General features: G+C 37.0%; 1 protein-coding gene across 1 annotated transcript in view; it reads right to left on the minus strand.

Moving 5' to 3' along the window:
- Window positions 1–17245, minus strand: part of LOC135085742 (transcription factor SUM-1) — a 33183-nt gene extending 15938 nt beyond the window's left edge. Inside the window, exons 1-2 of the mRNA XM_063980540.1 lie at window positions 16578–17245; window positions 147–278 (exon numbers count right to left, since the gene is read on the minus strand). Of these exons, the coding sequence (XP_063836610.1) occupies window positions 147–278; window positions 16578–16856 (411 nt within the window). The 5' untranslated portion in view covers window positions 16857–17245. The remainder of the gene's footprint in view (window positions 1–146; window positions 279–16577) is intronic.
- Between the last annotated feature and the right edge of the window lie 3287 nt (window positions 17246–20532).

Genomic DNA, 20532 nt, shown 5'->3' on the forward strand with positions numbered 1-20532 from the left:
TGTGTTGTGCCGCGCGTGTTTTCTATACACACTGAGGTACTTGCATACAATGATTAAATCTGTCGTCCCGCGTACCGCGGCGGAGCGCGGCGCAGTGTGCTAACCGCCTTAATGCCTTTCAAAAGTATAAAAAAAAAATTACTTACCACGGCAGCCGCTCGTAGCGCCGCTTGAAGTCTCTCAATGTGTTGTATCGCAGCTCTCAGTATCTCCAGCTTGGGCAGTCGCCCGCTGCCCGCGCGGGCTCTCACACGCAGTTCTTCAAACGCCGCGTTTACCTGATGAAACAACGTTGCGCTTTATTAACAGACTTCTTTTTCTCAAAGTTTAAGAGCGTTACTTTGCACTACGTGAAAATACGGCCTGGAGTAGTAAGAACTATACAGGGTGTCCCAAAATTAGTACGTCACACTGACAGCGGAGGTAGCTGGGCTAAAGAGGCGGCGAAGCGTCTTTCCGTTCTATACATGGCCAGAACGCACCCATAGGAAACTGCTCGTGTATATTTCGGAGTGCCTGTTTGTAAATCTGTGACTCCAAACTATACACGAATTTTGCGTACTGATCGTGTATAGTTTGGAGGAGCTTAGTAAAAAAAGTCATCTCCAAACTATACTCGATTAGTTTCTACTATACCACTTACATTTGACTAGAGTGTGTTTAGTTGATATTGATTTAGTGAAATTCAGTAAAATATGGAACTATATTTAAAATTACATTTATTTGATATTATTACATAAAATATTATTATTTTACTGAATCTATAATAAATCTAGATTTTTAAAACTATTGTAAGTGGTTTTTGAAATTAAATTGATTAGGTAGATTTCAAATTAAATAACAATTTAATTAATATGAGAGAGAGTGAGAGAAGAAAGTTCAACGCGCATTAAATACAATATTATTCGAGACTTTAAATGCTAGGTTTGTATTGTCGGCCGTTTGGTGTAATGGTTCGAAGTGGTAGCGGGTTCGATTCCCGCACAGTACAAACATTTGTGTGCATGAACATATTTGTTTGTATTGGACTGGGTGTTTTCTATGTATAATAAGTATGTATTTACAAAAAAAAAGTATTTAATTATGTTTATATCCGTTGTCTAGTACCCATAGTAGGTACAAGCTTTGCTTAGTTTGGGACTAGAAGCGCAGTGTAAAATGTCTAAGGATATTTATTTATTATTTATTTTATTTATTAACTTTTATCTCAAGAACAAAATCATTTTGACATATTTCCATACCTACAATTGGTGAAATATCAGCCCCAGAACAAATATCTTTTCTATGGCAGAATAAGAAACACCAAAAAATCCTTTATCAAAACAATGACGATTCAATGTTTAAAGTAGACACGCAGACAGGGTTGCCAACTCTACGTATTTTTACGTAGATCTACGTATTTTAAGCCTTCCTTGCAAACCTACGAACTTTAGTCCCAAAATCTACGTATTTTCTATCAAATTTGCAAAATAGGCTGAATGGGATGGGCATCGTTTCCTTTACTTTCGCGAAAAAGTTAATAAATGTTCCGTTTCATACTAACTAACATAAGAAACAGGCTTCACACTGATACGCTCACAGGATTACTTTACACGAAAAGTGGCTTAAAAAAGAACCGCGAGTCTTCGCAGGAACACATTATGCATTTTAACAAATATTATGTATAAATTTAATTTGTCTGAAAACATTTCTGAAAATGATACACAATAAAAGTGTACTTTACTACTTTTAGGGTAATATAAATTGTCGTTTTATTACTTTTACCTACCCCTACTCTCTTCATTTCACTCAGAAAAAAAAGTACGTAGATCTACGTATTTTCTATATGGAAATTGTACCATTTCTACGTAATTTTCTAATCTGTCCTACGACTTTTTCAAAATCCGAGTTGGCAACACTGCACGCAGATATGAATTAATCTATCTATATAAATAAAAATGAATTGATGTTCGTTAGTCTGATTAAAACTCGAGAACGGCTGGGCCGGTTGAGCTGATTTTGGTTTTAAAATGTTTGTCGTAGTCCAGGGTAGGTCTAAAACGGTGAGCAAATACGCGCGCGATATTGTTTTTCTGTAACAGACAAAATTCCACGCGAGCGAAGCCGCGGGCGGAAAGCTAGTATGTAATAGAAAGAGAGGTCAATAGATAAGTCAAAATTACTAGCATGCAACTACTCGCGTATAAATTGTAATCACGCACTTATTACAATACATACATGATTAGTCCGTATGCGTACTGGCGATGTATATTTTGGAGGAAGATAATTGACCTAAGTCACTACAAAGTATACGCGAGCAGTACGCAGCGTATGCGTACTGGTCGTGTATAGTTTGGAGGAGCTTAGTAAAAAAAGTCATATCCAAACTATACTCGATTAGTTTCACACCCTTGCGTTCTGGCTATGTATAGAATGGAAAGACGCGGCGGCGAACAACTCTAATACATCTGTAGAAAAGTTTCATGAGTTTGAGATATGACTAATTTCAGTTAACTTACTAATTAATATCCATAGAAAGGTTTGATGGCCGTTCTACTTCAGGTATCAGTGCAATGTGCTAATTTTGGTAGTTTACTCACTACATCCGTCTCTCTCCACATAATTTATTTTGTTAGTAGATCTGTATTTTCAGGGATTCGAAACGAAGGTAGAGTGATACCGCTCTAATAGTCGATTAAATAATAAATCTCGTTTAATATTCTTTGTAGCGATTACACATTTTTTTTAGGAAAAAGTAGGTAAATGTCCCACAAACTTGGAATCAATAAATTTAAAATATGTCCTCTAGAAAAATTACGAGACGTCAAAGGATTCTATTGCAAATCACTCACACAAGATTCTATTGCTTATAAAAGCATAAAAAATAAACGTTTGAACTGATCTATGATCCAGTCGAGAAGTGAACCCGGAACCAAACGATATTTACGAACCAATACGAAAGAGGCAGGATTTCATACATAATTCGCGTTCAAAAGCATGAAGTACCCTCATTGAGAACGACCAACGTTTGGCATGGGACTGCATTTCTGCAGCCAAGTAATTATACCTACACATAAACCTACCTACAGAAATACAGGGTGGCGTATTTTGTACCTAAACATAAACCTATAGGTAAACAGGGTGACCCATTGGTGGGTGGTCAAACAAAAAGGATTGATTCTACTGGTCAAATGTAAATTATTAGATTAATTTCGTTGCGGGCGCAACTATTGACAGTTCAACTTTCCCCCGGGACAAACTTGACCTTCACTGGTTGCGTTTTTATTGGCGGTCAAGCTGTACTTAGATCCTGGCCTGGCTACACAGGAGCAGTAGAATTAATAAGTATGTGGCTGCTTCGTACATCACTACGGCAAGCGCACATCACTACCAACCAACGAGCTGTCAATCTCTATGGCAACGAGTCCTGTTTTTTCGTCTTTCTTTTATCAATTTTTCATGTGGGATTTTGAATACACTTTCCTGAAGGTTTGCAGTGGTTTTATTGTAGCATACTATACAAACCCACAAGTACGTTCGTCGATCACCCTGTATACTCGTATTTGAATGATATCCATAACATCTACTAGGTATAATTATTGGAATATTGTACTGTAACTACGTTAAATTGAAAGGAATTAGAGTCAAAATAGTTCGTTTCAGTCAAAGGATATTCACTGCTGGACAAAGGTCTAAGAAATCATTAATCTCCTATCTAATCTACTATTTTCAATTATCCAAGGAACAAATAAACGAATCTGATTAAGGCCCCTTCTGACCCACCGCACTACCAAACCACACTACCAGTAGTGTCGTGGGGAATTTTTTTTCCCTTCTACACTACCAAGCCAGTAGTGTCGTGGGTAATTTTTAAGGGCCATACATCTTCATTCCCATCGACACAATTTTTTTTTTTTAAAGACTTTATTGCACACACAACAATGTTCAGTACAAAAAGGCGAGCTTAATGCCATAAGTCATTCTCTACCAGCTGACCTTGAGCAAAACAGAGATATTGAGTAGGCGGTGCTAAAAAGCTACAAAAATGTACACAATATAATACATAAAATATTATATTATATATACATAAATACATACATATAATTTATATAAAATGGATGACGAGAGGTAAGGGAGGATATGAGAGGATAAGGGAGAAAAGGAGAGAATAAGGGAGATTAAGACGACTTGATGCGTTCAAGAAAATGTTTGCGCACAGAGTGTTTGAAAACAAACTTACTAGGAGCCTGCCTGATGTTCTCGGGAAGAGCGTTCCAGAGGCGAATGGAATTGAGGAGAAATGAATTAGAGAGGAAACCAGTGCGGTGGTGAACAGATGAACATACATACATACATAGCCTGTCAAAATCATAACCCTCCTTTTGCTTTGCCGTAGTCGGATAAAAATAATTTAATTTTTGTTTTTCTTTCACGCAAAGTTATATAAAATCAAAAAATCAAAATCAAAAATATTTATTCAGTTTAGACCACAAGTGGCACTTATGAACGTCAATAGAAAATAATAAAAAAAAGAAAAGGTAGCCCTTATGGGGCACTTTACATGTCTCCTTATCTTTTGGGCCCTACCAGCGCTTCGAGACAAACATATGGCAAGTGCTGAGAAGAAACGCCGGAACAAACAGTCACCACTTATTGCCAGGAATTATCTAACGGTAAGAATAGTCAAATTTAAGTACATCAAATATGTGCAGACTGAACTGACCACGCATCCTTGTCATCAATATAGTCTCGAACCTTGTAGTACCCTTTGGACATAAGGGTATTTTTTATATGTATCTTAAATTTGTTTATTATAGGTATAAGCCCTTTTAGGTAATAATTTATTTTCAGTGAATTCCGTCAAACTGCAAATTTGCACAGAGGTTAGGGTTGCATATAAACATAATTTATTACAAAACAATCTAAAATTTTACAAATTTTACATTTAGTTATGGTAGTAGTGTCGATGGGAATGAAGATGTATGTTACCCACGACACTACTGGCTTGGTAGTGCAGAAGGGAAAAAATATTCCCCACGACACTACTGGTAGTGTGGTTTGGTAGTGCGGTGGGTCAGAAGGGATTAAGGCCAGTCGCAAAGGCAAATGGAGGTTCTGGAGTGGAGGCGACGAACCGGAAAGCGCAGCGTAGGACGTCCACCCACAAGGTGGAGCGACGACCTGATAAAGGTAGCAGGAAGGCCATTGTTCATTGTGGATATCATTGGTTGGGGGAGGCCTATGTTCAGCAGTGGACGTCCTGTGGCTGATTTAGTCTACACTTCCTACGCTAGACGGACGGGTTGGGGAGGCCTGATGTTAAAGGGACTATTCCCACCTCTCTTTCCCACCACTGCAACTCTGTGTAGCCAGGATCTACAGCTTGACCGCCAATAACCCAACCAGTGAAGGTCAAGTTTGTCCCGGGGGAAAGTTAAACTGTCATTGGACCCGCAACGAAATTAATCAGAAGAACATAGGAGGAGTTCGAAGTTTTGGGAGGCTTTGGTGAGTCGGCGTCTCCCATGCCGGAATGAAACTCCGTAGTCGTTTTGACAAAGAACTGCGTGTATTGACGCACTTTGCGCAGAATCAGGCGTGGGGTACAATGATAATAAAGTAGCACACACAATTAACACTACATGAACTATGTACATTTTACATTATTGTAAGACAAATTATAATCGCGATGCGCGGTAAAAAGTTGAGGCCTCTGTCTGACAAGTGAAAAGTTCTTGTTGCCAAACCACAGATTAAAAAGCACTTGTCTATGCCTAGAGTAAATGTGCGTTCGGAAATCACTTATTTCCGAACGCCACAAAGTTAAGGTTCGACTTCCCTCCGTTGCAAAGCGGATGACAGGTGACAAACAAAGGTTTAGTAACCTAATATTTGTTCATAATCGTCTTTTACGAGATCCGGTAATGCAGGATGCAGCATCCTGCAAAACTGGATTGCATGGGAACGAACCCTTATTATAAAATGCTTAACTCATTCACAAATGATGTAAAGTTGCAAATCGAACGCATAGCGTTGAATAGAGCTCTGTGATTGGTTCGTGTGTCACCTTGTGCGTCCACGCGCACTGTGAGACCTCATAGTAATGCTTGTGAATACGGGCGTTAGTCAGTGTCTGAGGTATTGGACCGGCACGGGGCATAATTATTATGACAATGACATGACGGAGCATACAAATCTGTGGGTCTAGACAAAGTGCAAATTATAATCGCAAACCAGTCGAAAAGTGGTCGAAAAGCCCCTTTTTTGTATGGAGTTTTGACGGATTCGATTTTCGATTCGATCAAAAAGTGCGTTTTGTCTAGGGGGGCTGAATTCTCGCTGACGTTTGGCCGTCACAAAAACACCCTTCCATCCCGCTAAACTTAAAGCTTAGTTACAACAGGATATTGCAAAATTCCCACGGGAACGGGAGTTAGCGGGAAAAAACATTTGTATGAAAAAATCTAAAGGGGGTAAAACGGGATCCACGCGTACGAAGTCGCGGGCGGCCGCTAGTAATTCCATAAATTAATAACATTTCCGACAGTCCCTGTAAACAGTCCGCCTACCGTCAAAAATAGCCGTGACACGTCAATAAACACGTGAATATATTACGGACATCTTAATTTCACATAAAAACGAATTTACTGCCTCTGAGCAGCGCGACATATTTTTATTTTTAATCGCATGTACCATTTTGTCGTGTAGTAAATTAGGGAGATTGGTAGGGATGTGACGTGGGATGGGAAGTATCGAAGGTCGATATATCGATATTTTAAAAAGTTGCCAGAGCTTTTAGAATATCGCGAACTTAAAAGTGGCAGTGGTGGGGCGCATAGATTGGTACTGGTAGATAATGTATCCGTGCAAAAAATATTAGATCTATACTTCTATACTAATATTATAAATGCGAAAGTAACTCTGTGTGTCGGGTTAGTCCCAACGGCCCCGGTGGATCTGCCCCGTCAACGGGGTGGATGGGAAAAAGTGTTTCAACGTCCCCGGTAGTCATAGTCTTAGCGTTCAACGGGGTGGTTGGAACACATCAAGTGTCAACCACCCCGGTATATCGTTTAACGGGGCGGATGGATCAAATCAAGTTTCAACCACCCCGGTATTTCACTAATCGTGGCGGATGACACAGATCTAAAAGGTTCCACCTCGGTATTGCATACCGAAAATAAAACCTGTTAATAAAATAAAAAATAATAATATGTAAATAATAATCAGTTTTATTTAACACTGTTTAAAAAATCTTCAGCATAAAAGTAAGTTTAATTGTCACAAAATATTATGGTCATAAACCTATAGATTACGTTTAGAATCACAGATGCGCAATTGCATTAATCAGTCAATATTTATAACACACTAATAGTCTAATGTGATAAAAAGTAACTCTAAAATTGTTACAAAATATTATTATTTAAGAATCATAGATACGTATTTTTTATTTGTTTGTATTGGACTGGGTGTGTAGGGGTTAGTTTCTACGTATAATAAATATGTACCTATTTACAAAAAAAAAGTATTTAAGTATGTTTATATCCGTTGTCTAGTACCCTTGGTACAAGCTTTGCTTAGTTTGGGACTAGAAGCGCAGTGTAAAATGTCTAAGGATATTTATTTATTCATTTTATTTATTTAGTTACATTAATCAGTTGTTGATTAACAATAAAAGTAAGTTTAACTGTCACAAAATATTATGGTCATAAACTTAAAGATTACTTTTAGAATCACAGATGCGAAATTAATAATAAGACTCCTGTAAACGTTTACACTGTTGAGATGCTGACAGATTTTCTACTTGTTTTGAAGTCACTTCATAATAGGAGGCGTCGCTGAGCAGTGTGTTTAACAACTCTATGATATTCGGTTGCTTTTTTTTTATTGTTTTATTAAACTTTTTGTGCCATGCCATGCCTAAAGCATATTAGTAGTCCGGTGTCTCTCTCCAAATACGCACCAGATTGGAATAAACTCGTCTCGTAACCACTGACTGAGCATTTGCGGAAAAGCTTGCTTTTTCCATCGTCAGGGCTCTGGGCAGCTATGTACCACCAACCGTTAAAAATTTGATTTTGTCAAGTGTGCTGTACTGCCTCATTTGCCTTAAAATCAATTTTTTAATAGTAGGTAGTCTGTAAAAAAAACGGGTCACGATCATAGCAAATGTTGTGATAGGGATATAGACATGCGATTTTTGGTTTTACAAAGGTAATACGATAGAGAATAATACAAAGTAATAAAAACCACCGGTTATAGAGGCATTTTTTGGAGAAAGGACAATGACCAAAAGTGGTCCAAATGTCCACCACTAATGAGACCTATATTAGCTTATAGTCCATTAAAAAGAGATTAACTTTCAGTATGGGACGAAAAAAAAATAAGCTGTCAGTAAAAAGTTATGACTGTTTGAAAAATTGTAGTAGTTTACGCGCTAATCTCAGGAACTACAGGTCCGATTTGAAAAATTATTTTTGTTATGGGTAGCCCTTTTATCAAGGATGGTTTTAGGATAAATAACAACACCCTCCCTGCAACCAATAGGGGCGGAGCAGTAAAGACAAATGTTGTAAAAATGGGAAATATTATTCAAATCTGGGGGCACGGCAGTGCCCCCGCCAAGTCGAGCGCGAAGCAAACACTGCCGTACCATCCTTTACTGGAACCATTTCGCCGCATTTTCAGGCCCCTATTTGAGAACCTCTGGATAAAACCAGAACGCAGAAATTTTGGTCATCTAGTAAGCTATAATCACATACTTAAAATCCAAAATTTCAAGTCTGTAGGTCATTTAGTTCCGAAGTTAAGCGACATCAAAGTTTCGCATTTACGACACTCACTCACTCACTGATGATCATCAAAATAGAACTAGTACTTCCCATAAACTCAGAGAGCTGAAATTTGGTACAGAGTTAGGGTTTAATGGCCACATAAAGGGAAAACTATAAAAACTAGGAAAATCGAAGATCTGGAGTAACACCACATTCATGATCAGTACTACTCCGGCACCGTGGTGTTCGCCTGTATCGCTCACCGCTAGATGGCGCTAGCACTAGCAAGCGGTGTCCAGATTTTTTTCCTTTCTAGAGCCCCCCGTCGATTAAGTTGAATGTTGTGTAATTTGCATTTCGTTGATTTCGTTTATTATATTGTAAGGTTCGCTAAGGTTATGTTATTAAAACAATTCTGATTTTAAATGTCGTTGAGTTTATTTGTGTTTAATATCGTAAAAAATGTCTATAAAACGACGACGTTAAATAATTTTGCCACTTTCTACAAAAAGAAGTGAAATCCCACCAAAAACATTCTGTAAAAAACTAGCCAAGTCTCGATAGAGCTGCTTGTTTATCTCTAAAAAGTAATGAAATCTAGACAAAGTCGTGCCAAGTCTATGGTTCCTTACTGCGATTTCTTTATTATTATAGTTAATGTTGTGTGACTTGGCCGTTGATCAATCTTTATTAAGATAATCATACATAAGTATTATTGAAATACGCAGCTTTATTAAACCTACAATTGACTGGTTATTGTTGAATCAACGTTTTCCAAGTGGAAATTTTCCATCGTCAATGAGTAGCGGTTCTGGCGACAGATTGGTGCAATGGTATCATGCATGGCGCACCTGGTTTTGTCACCCTTCAACGGCCAAGTCACACAACATTAACTATAATAATAAAGAAATCGCAGTGAGGAACCATAGACTTGGCACGACTTTGTCTAGATTTCATTACTTTTTAGAGATAAACAAGCAGCTCTATCGAGACTTGGCTAGTTTTTTACAGAATGTTTTTGGTGGGATTTCACTTCTTTTTGTAGAAAGTGGCAAAATTATTTAACGTCGTCGTTTTATAGACATTTTTTACGATATTAAACACAAATAAACTCAACGACATTTAAAATCAGAATTGTTTTAATAACATAACCTTAGCGAACCTTACAATATAATAAACGAAATCAACGAAATGCAAATTACACAACATTCAACTTAATCGACGGGGGGCTCTAGAAAGGAAAAAAATCTGGACACCGCTTGCTAGTGCTAGCGCCATCTAGCGGTGAGCGATACAGGCGAACACCACGGTGCCGGAGTAGTACTGATCATGAATGTGGTGTTACTCCAGATCTTCGATTTTCCTAGTTTTTATAGTTTTCCCTTTATGTGGCCATTAAACCCTAACTCTGTACCAAATTTCAGCTCTCTGAGTTTATGGGAAGTACTAGTTCTATTTTGATGATCATCAGTGAGTGAGTGAGTGTCGTAAATGCGAAACTTTGATGTCGCTTAACTTCGGAACTAAATGACCTACAGACTTGAAATTTTGGATTTTAAGTATGTGATTATAGCTTACTAGATGACCAAAATTTCTGCGTTCTGGTTTTATCCAGAGGTTCTCAAATAGGGGCCTGAAAATGCGGCGAAATGGTTCCAGTAAAGGATGGTACGGCAGTGTTTGCTTCGCGCTCGACTTGGCGGGGGCACTGCCGTGCCCCCAGATTTGAATAATATTTCCCATTTTTACAACATTTGTCTTTACTGCTCCGCCCCTATTGGTTGCAGGGAGGGTGTTGTTATTTATCCTAAAACCATCCTTGATAAAAGGGCTACCCATAACAAAAATAATTTTTCAAATCGGACCTGTAGTTCCTGAGATTAGCGCGTAAACTACTACAATTTTTCAAACAGTCATAACTTTTTACTGACAGCTTATTTTTTTTTCGTCCCATACTGAAAGTTAATCTCTTTTTAATGGACTATAAGCTAATATAGGTCTCATTAGTGGTGGACATTTGGACCACTTTTGGTCATTGTCCTTTCTCCAAAAAATGCCTCTATAACCGGTGGTTTTTATTACTTTGTATTATTCTCTATCGTATTACCTTTGTAAAACCAAAAATCGCATGTCTATATCCCTATCACAACATTTGCTATGATCGTGACCCGTTTTTTTTACAGACTACCTACTATTAAAAAATTGATTTTAAGGCAAATGAGGCAGTACAGCACACTTGACAAAATCAAATTTTTAACGGTTGGTGGTACATAGCTGCCCAGAGCCCTGACGATGGAAAAAGCAAGCTTTTCCGCAAATGCTCAGTCAGTGGTTACGAGACGAGTTTATTCCAATCTGGTGCGTATTTGGAGAGAGACACCGGACTACTAATATGCTTTAGGCATGGCATGGCACAAAAAGTTTAATAAAACAATAAAAAAAAAGCAACCGAATATCATAGAGTTGTTAAACACACTGCTCAGCGACGCCTCCTATTATGAAGTGACTTCAAAACAAGTAGAAAATCTGTCAGCATCTCAACAGTGTAAACGTTTACAGGAGTCTTATTATTAATTTCGCATCTGTGATTCTAAAAGTAATCTTTAAGTTTATGACCATAATATTTTGTGACAGTTAAACTTACTTTTATTGTTAATCAACAACTGATTAATGTAACTAAATAAATAAAATGAATAAATAAATATCCTTAGACATTTTACACTGCGCTTCTAGTCCCAAACTAAGCAAAGCTTGTACCAAGGGTACTAGACAACGGATATAAACATACTTAAATACTTTTTTTTTGTAAATAGGTACATATTTATTATACGTAGAAACTAACCCCTACACACCCAGTCCAATACAAAAAATAAAAAATACGTATCTATGATTCTTAAATAATAATATTTTGTAACAATTTTAGAGTTACTTTTTATCACATTAGACTATTAGTGTGTTATAAATATTGACTGATTAATGCAATTGCGCATCTGTGATTCTAAACGTAATCTATAGGTTTATGACCATAATATTTTGTGACAATTAAACTTACTTTTATGCTGAAGATTTTTTAAACAGTGTTAAATAAAACTGATTATTATTTACATATTATTATTTTTTATTTTATTAACAGGTTTTATTTTCGGTATGTAATACCGAGGTGGAACCTTTTAGATCTGTGTCATCCGCCACGATTAGTGAAATACCGGGGTGGTTGAAACTTGATTTGATCCATCCGCCCCGTTAAACGATATACCGGGGTGGTTGACACTTGATGTGTTCCAACCACCCCGTTGAACGCTAAGACTATGACTACCGGGGACGTTGAAACACTTTTTCCCATCCACCCCGTTGACGGGGCAGATCCACCGGGGCCGTTGGGACTAACCCAGACTATGACTACCGGGGACGTTGAAACACTTTTTCCCATCCACCCCGTTGACGGGGCAGATCCACCGGGGCCGTTGGGACTAACCCTGTGTGTCTGTCTGTTTGTCTCGCTTTCACACCTAAACCACTGAACCGATTTTGATGAAATTTGGCATAGATATAGTTTGAGTCCCGAGAAAGGACATAGGATAGTTTTATCCCGGTTTTTGAAACAGGGACGCCGCGATAAAGTTTTTCTGTGACAGACAAAATTCCACGCGGGCGAAGCCGCGGGCGGAAAGCTAGTAACTAAATAAATTGTTCATTATGGCAGCTTAAACAGACATTTTTGCATGTCAACTATCGATATTGCCACACTCTCATCACTAGCGATGGACGAGCTATAAATCTGTCAAGGGGCGTGTATGATCCGCGCTTAATGTGTATGAGGTGCATGGGCTTTAGAAGTTTGGATGGCTTTTAGAAATGACAATTAGCTTTAATTTGAGCAATAAAGTAAACTTTTTGATGTTTTCTGTTATAAAACTATGGTTTTATCGATATTTAACTGACATCACTAGGTACAAACAAAATCAACCTTCAAATTCAAATACTTAGTTTAATTGGTAAACTGTTCTGTTTCTAAAATAATTAAAATTCAAGATTTAAGTATTTATTTGATTTTAAATACGTCACACATTGACTACTTATGATTTAAAAATAATTGTTTTAATCATCATCATCATTTCAGCCACAGGACGTCCACTGCTGAACATAGGCCTCTCCCAATGACTTCCATATTGACCATGGTAGCGGCCTGCGTCCAGCGCCTGCTCCTGCTACCTTTATGAGGTCGTCTACTAATAATGTATTAAACAGATATACGCCCGTATTCACAAAAGATACTTGCATAAGTGAAGTAACAAATCGAACGCACAGCGGTTAATAGAGCTCTGTGATTGGTTCATGTGTCACACTGTGCCTCCACGCACACTGTGAGACCTCATAGTAATGTTTGTGAAAACATCTCAGTCTGTTTTTAACTTTTTAGTTATCTAAAATTGAGCAACAAACTCTGCTACAAAATCCAGCTTATTAGTTTCGCGCCGTTTGCGCCAACCGACCCGATGCGGCGCGTCGCGGCTTTTGATAAAATGTTGTGACTTTTATTCGTATGACTAATTGGTGGGCTTTTGATGTATTTTTGTACTGAGATACTGTTGTGGATGAATGGCGGAAAGTGTAGAAGAAACTTATAGAGACTCTAGTATTATAAAGTTTTTACAATTTTCAAAAAGAGTTCCCTAAATATTACATAAATTAAGAAGAGTAGATAAAGGGTGATAATTCCCGTTTTCACCACAAATCCCAAATTTTTAAGTGACCCCTTTGAAAACAAAATTCTGTTATGTGCTACTATAGGGGTCACTTAAAAATTAAGTGTTAATGGGCATTACATTACGAAAATTACATAAAAGTAAAGAGTAGAGAAAACCTTGGGGGAGGCCTTTGTCCAGCAGTGGACGTCATTTGGCTGAAACGAACGAACGAAAGAGTAGATAAATAATTTCAAACAAAAAGAATAAAGCCTAGGTACTACCAATATTATAAAATCCAACTAAAATATTAAATAATGTTTTTTTTATTCATAACTCTTTAGTAAATTAATGTATGTTCACAACGAGGCAGCTCTTGACCTGCATTACCTAATGAAAAATGATGATCAGACCGAAGGTGGAAACGATTTTGAGCTTTACCCTCTTTTACTTTTGTACTCTTTAACGCAAACACGACTGAACCGATTTTGATGAAATTTTACAGGATAATTATTGTTTACTACACCAATTAATTAAGTGGTTTATGAACGACTTTAATGTGTAACTCAATCTTTCTGTAACAAACTGAATTTCATACGGACAAAAACTAGTACAGTCAGCATCAAATATTTCGTGTCACCCAAAGCGACCAAAAAGTAGATAACACAACCTTATTCCAATGAGGGTTTTCGCGAATGAAAGATCCGCTAGATGGCGGGACGTGGATGTGGGGTCTGACTACTGCGTGATTGGTGGATTTTGACATATCTGTCAATGTCATGTCAAAAATAACCAATCATGCAGCATTTGGACCTCGCGTCTATGTATTGCCATCTGGCGGATTTTTCATTCGCGAAAACCCTCATTGTAACAAAGACGTGTTGCGAACTTTTTGGCTACTTTGGGTGTCATGAACTATTTGACGCTGTTTCTAATCCATTTGAGCTACACAGAGATTCTCTAAAGAAGAAAGAAACAGTTTGTGTCACGTTTCCAGATTTAAAACATCAATTAACTCCCTAATTTGTTACGACAGGCGTCCTCCAGGGGGCAGCACTTTAAACGCAATCAGAATACATGTCGCTCAGTCGATTTATTCAGTGCCAGTAATAGAAATGTTAATGGAAGACGTGTGTCAAATGTTTAAATGGTTCAAAGGATGCTTTGGCAGGTGAAATTAAGTGTTTTTGGACGGTAAGAGTAGGTACCTAATAGATGAACCTTCAAAACACTAACGCCCGTATTCACAAACATTACTATGAGGTCTCACAATAGGCGTGGACGCATAGGGTGACACACGAACCAATCACAGAGCTCTATTCAACGATGTGCGTTCGATTTGCTGCTTCAAATAAGTAAGCAAGCATTGTGAATACGGGCGTCTATCATTTATCTATATCTTTAATTTTGAAATAGGTACCTGGAGATGATCTTCATCATCAGGCTCGGAATCAGGAATATAACTTTAACCGTAACTTTAACGATAACCGGTGTTTTTGTATGGAGTTTGACAGATTTTAGACGTTCGTTATAGTTAAAATAAGATGGTGCAACCCAGCCTAAGATTTTCTGTGACAGAAATCTCTAGTTTAACTAAAGACACTTATTTATACCCTCAGTTTGTCGGTAAATATGGCTTTATATTACTAAACAGATTCAAATAGAAATGGCTTCCTTGCGACAAATCTTTTAATCCGTGAGCCGTGACAAACGGAGACTACGTTGAGCGAAGATTAAAGAGTTAAATTTGAACCGTGTTGCGACGTTCTAAGTAAAGATTACATAAATTTAGGTAAGCTATAGGTACAGAGTGTATGCAATATGCGATGAAATTAACCAGAAGATAATTATGTGTAATTTAAGTAGAAATATAACTACCTAGTTACTTGAAGATCAAGAAAATATATGTTGTGATGATGTTTTAAATTGCTAAGGATCGTATTTTATGTAAATTGCTATTTACTAGCTCTTGCCCTCCATAAGAGATACAGAGGTGAGGGATTTCAGAGGAGAGTTGTGACATTGTCGGCCGTTTGGTGTAGTGGTTCGAAACGGACTACTATTCCGGAGGTAGCGGGTTCGATTCTGGCACAGTACAAACATTTGTGTGCATGAACATATTTGTTTGTATTGGACTGGGTGTTTTCTATGTATAATATGCATGTATTTACAAAAAAAAGTATTTAAGTATGTTTATATCCGTTGTCTAGTACCCATAGTACAAGCTTTGCTTAGTTTGGGACTAGAAGCGCAGTGTAAAATGTCCAAGGATATTTATTTTTATTTATTTATTATTGTCGATTTTTTGGAACTTATCAACTACCAAAATATGTGAGAGCTCTTCCAAAAATCGACAATGCCACAAGTGCCACAACTATCCTCGGTATCCTCTGTATTAAGTTGCAATCCCGTTTTAACCTTTGAATTTTAGAAAATTCTGTGTTTAGTGCTCAACTCCGTTATAAAAAGACTAGCTTTCCGCCCGCGGCTTCGCCCGTGAGATATTTTTTTTCATAAACCGGGATAAAAACTATCCTATGTCCTTTCCCGGGACTCAAACTATCTCTATACTTTTCATCAAAATCGGTTCAGTGGTTTAGGCGTGAAAGCGGACACAGACAGAGTTACTTTCGCATTTATAACAATTAGTAGGGTTTTTTTGTGTAAGTAAAATGAGAGATTGAGATTTTTCATAATAATCTTGACTGAAAAGATTATGACACTAAACTTTTTGTTTAACGGTCGGAGCAGGCAATCAGCAAGCGAAAGGTCGCTGGTTCTATTCCCACATAAGGGAAACGTATTTCTATGTATTTCTGTGAAATAAATTGAATTTGAACGATATTTCTAAACTCACGCACACACACACACACACTTGCATGCATTTACATAACATAATTACAACACTCACTCTTTTGTACCTCTACAAATTGTATTTTGCAAAAAGGGATGTAATTTTGTTTACCGTTTGGAAAGATGCGAGACATTCCCAACACAAGTATCTCCGATTACTTACTGGGAAGCCTCCGCACAAATATTGTATAAAACTTTTTGTCAATAAACAATTTTTAATTTTTAATTTAATTAATAAAACTCGAGGTGCTAGTTTAAGTTGAAGATCCTTACAAATGACACTAACTTTTCTTAACCGTCGTCTCTCTCTCAAAGTGGCTGCTTTTCTTCTATCCACCGCTGCAGTCTTCCTCTTGCAGGCCTTACAGGCCCAGGCCAAGCATCGCCTGCTAGGTCCCAGCACATGCTGCACATGAGGCTCCTTCTCCTCGCCGCCATCTTGGATTTCCGCAGGTTTACTTTCATTTTTCACCTGACAACACTCGGACTTGTCGCGATCCGTTTTCTCGAATTCAAACTCTTTGAAATTGCTCGTGTAGTTCTCGTAAATTGCGCTGTAGCTCATTATGAAGTTTCAAATGCTATTTTGGATTTATTAATTAAAAACTATTAGATACAATAACTGCAGATTATTTCCAAAAAACTTTGTAAGGGCGGCAGAAAGTTTACAGTTAAATTCACTTTTGAAAATGTGTTTTACTAAAATGTAATAAAAACACAAGCAGTATTTTCTGTAATTTACCACACTAATCACAGTTAAAACTCACACTTATTTTAACACGTACGTTTTATTCATACACTTTTAGTAGCACTATTTTTCAATGGCACATTTTAATAAAAACTTTTTTCAAATCCAAACATGGCGTCTCGCGCCAATTCCGCACGAAAATGGCGGTTCCCGCCAATTTTGACAGGTGTCACGCGCGCGCACAACTTTTTTCAGGCGCCGCGCGGCGCGGCACAGACGACACTGCTTGAGGGTGAGATTTCAGAAAATATGTACTGCTATTAATACACTGTCTAGCTCAGCTTGCGTTGAGAGACGCCAATTTATTGGTGTTTGGATTGAAATTGATGCCGGAAATATTTTTCCTTTAAATTTGTTGCGTTGAAAGCCCTCGGACGTTTTTATTCGGCGCTCATTTTCGGTTGGTGTATCGATTTTTAATGTCGCCTGCTAGTGGCCATAAAATATAGCTGGTTTAAAGATTTTAACGTGTTAATAATTTAAAGTCTTTTTTTAAAGCGGTCGCCATTTTTAAAGGAAATATGAGTGCACTTTGGTATTTTTATTTCAGGTTATGGATTGCTTCCGGATATTTTGCGAATGATTCAACTATTGTCATACAAAGTCAAGATGAATAATGGTACCTAGTTGGAAAGAAGTTGTGCCAAAAAGTTGTTAAATCGTGTTCGAATCAGTCAAATCAATGTTTCATCAATCAAATTAATAAACACTAAATACTTTGTAGTAGAGGTGGGTTCTTTTTTCTTGTAAAAGATGTCTTTTAACTATTTCAACAAAATCTTATAATACTCAGGTATAATTTGTTATGTAGTTTGCATTGCAAACTTGCGAAAAAAGTACACAAAGAACTATAACATGATAAGGTGATTGCTATAGTAATTGGCCTATATAGTTATTGGATTGTTAATAAGTAAGAGACACAAATATTTACTACATTGAACTGCGTATTGCTCAGAAAAAATATTTGTCTCTTTTCCTCTCTTAATAACATCCATTAGGATTGTTTCTTTTCATTTTAGGCAAGTTGGCCAATAACTATGTATTGGCTAATTATAGCGATCACCCTACTTTAATACAATACATTCACTTATTTAAAGTAGGTAGTACAGATTAAAGGACTAGGACTGCGATACTAGGTACATAATAATGCAGTACGTCTCTACTAAACTACTGTTACTGTTAAACTGAGCTCCATAACTATTTGAGGCCCACGTTATTTTTAGGGGTTTTTTCTAGAGAAAATATAATGCAACCCTTAACAGTATCTTCAACACTACTCACATCTTTCTATTATTTTAAGCTAAAATCCAGTAAAATTGTATTCTAAGCAATTTCAGGAAAAACAAATATTTGCGAATCAAAACTTTTTTTCGCCAGGCTGAAAGCGTTTTATTCCCTTTGCATTCCAAATAAAAAAAGCATTACAGAAATCTGTCAAACGACTCCATGGAGGTAGCAAGCGCGCGCCGATCCATGGCGCACGCGCGATGAAGGCGGATGCTGGGGCCGCACAGAAGCGGGTGTGGAGTGGCTTATTATTTAAAAGTATATGTAATATAATAAAAAACATTATATTATCATCATCATTTCAGTCACTGGACGTCCACTGCTAAACATAGGCCTCCCTCAATGACTTTGGTAGTGTAGGTAGGTTTTCAATATGCTCATTTTTTTTTTAAATTTGAGTATCTATAGCCCGGTCTTTGAATTGAGATTTCCAGTTTCATTTGGCTCATCTTCTACTCAAAGATGAATTATTTGGAAGATGAGCACGCTCAAGCCAAAACTAGAAACTGGGCCTACATACTCGTATGTATGACAATTTGTGAGGGTGTGCATATTATCAATGCAACCAATCATGTTTTTAATGACTAAAGCATCCTGAAGTTAAATTAGACCTAGTTTGATAGAGATGCTTACTTTCGCACACAAACCTCTACATTTAGTAGTTACTACAAACTAAAGGTGTTTACTTACTTACTTGTTTAAGTGCCATTCAAATACTAATATAGGATTTAAATAGTGCTTTTTTGGTGACACCAACTTTGAATCATCGATATTAACCTAAAAATCCAGTTAATATACCATTATTAACAGCACTAAATGCATACTAAACTAAAATGTTCACCAAAAAAATAACATCTCCATCGCCTCTCCACACCTCCCTTAGTCCCCTACACAACATCTCTCCCGATGACTGGGGTGTGATCCGCGAAGCAAGGACACTTGCGCTGTTAAATTAACAATAAAACACAATCCTGCAAAACAAATATCAAAGTACCAAAGAAAATTCAGTGAAAATTAACCAACAACACATGTGCACGAAGAAAAAACCACAGTGCAGTTATAATAAACGCTATACGAGCGACAAAAAGCTATGTTGAAGGTGGGTAACGATTTTTCGTGGTCATTTTTGAACTGTTTTAATTCTATTCTATTTTCGCACCTCATTTGTTTTTTGTTTCTTAAAAGTCATTTTTTTATTTTTAATCTTTATGTCATAATTTTTGCAAAGAGGTTTTACTGAAAAAAGTTTTTTACCTTTTTTGAAAGAATTCTGAAATAAAATCACATTTTTGAAGCATTTTCTTCAAAGAGAAACATAAATACAAAGTTTAAAGGTAGATAAAATCTTGAAATCGAATTAACTATGACCTAATTCGGTTTAAGATGACATTTACCTACTAAGTGGTAGTCTGTAGATCCAGGTCATAGAAGATATAGAGTTTACAGGTCACCAAATTGAGTCTATGACGTAAACGTACTTAGCTTAACTGCATTTCGTAATAAAATTAATTTACGTTATTTTAGCTGAGAAAGGACATGTATTACAAGCTTTTATTAGTTATGTTTTGGACCGAGGTTTTGTCTGTTTTGACTAAGTAAGATTTTGACAAGTTTTACCTACCTACTTACATTTTTGATTATGCATTTGACTTAACTAATTTGACTTGAATTTTGACTGAATTTCGTAATTCATTTATGATAATTTACTTGTTCATTTTAGCTGAGAAAGGATACATTAATATAGCTATGTTTTGACCGCAGTTTTGGCTAGATTTTGAAAAGTTCGCATTTAATTCGTTTTCAGTCAAAAGCTTAAAACAACTTATTTCAAAAATACGAACAGAAACTGCAATTTAAATAATTTCTTGTTTCATAATTATGAAACAAGGGTCTCTATTAACAAAGTCCCTGATAACCTATCAGGAACTTATCTGCCAGATAAACTACAACTTTTGGTCTCGTAGCTTAGGGGGAGAAATTTGGGTAAAACTATCAGGTTACATTACAAACATCAGAAACATTTGAACCAAACTCGTATTTTAAGAGTGAAATATAGTATAGCTTTTACCAAATTGCATACAAATACTTATTGAGAACTAGCTTTCCGCCCGCGGCTTCGCTCGCGTGGAATTTTGTCTGTCACAGAAAAACTTTATCGCGCGCGTCCCTGTTTCATAAACCGGGATAAAAACTTTCCTATGTCCTT

The sequence above is a fragment of the Ostrinia nubilalis genome, chromosome 29 (assembly GCF_963855985.1).
Source record: "Ostrinia nubilalis chromosome 29, ilOstNubi1.1, whole genome shotgun sequence".
NCBI classification, from domain to species: domain Eukaryota; kingdom Metazoa; phylum Arthropoda; class Insecta; order Lepidoptera; family Crambidae; genus Ostrinia; species Ostrinia nubilalis.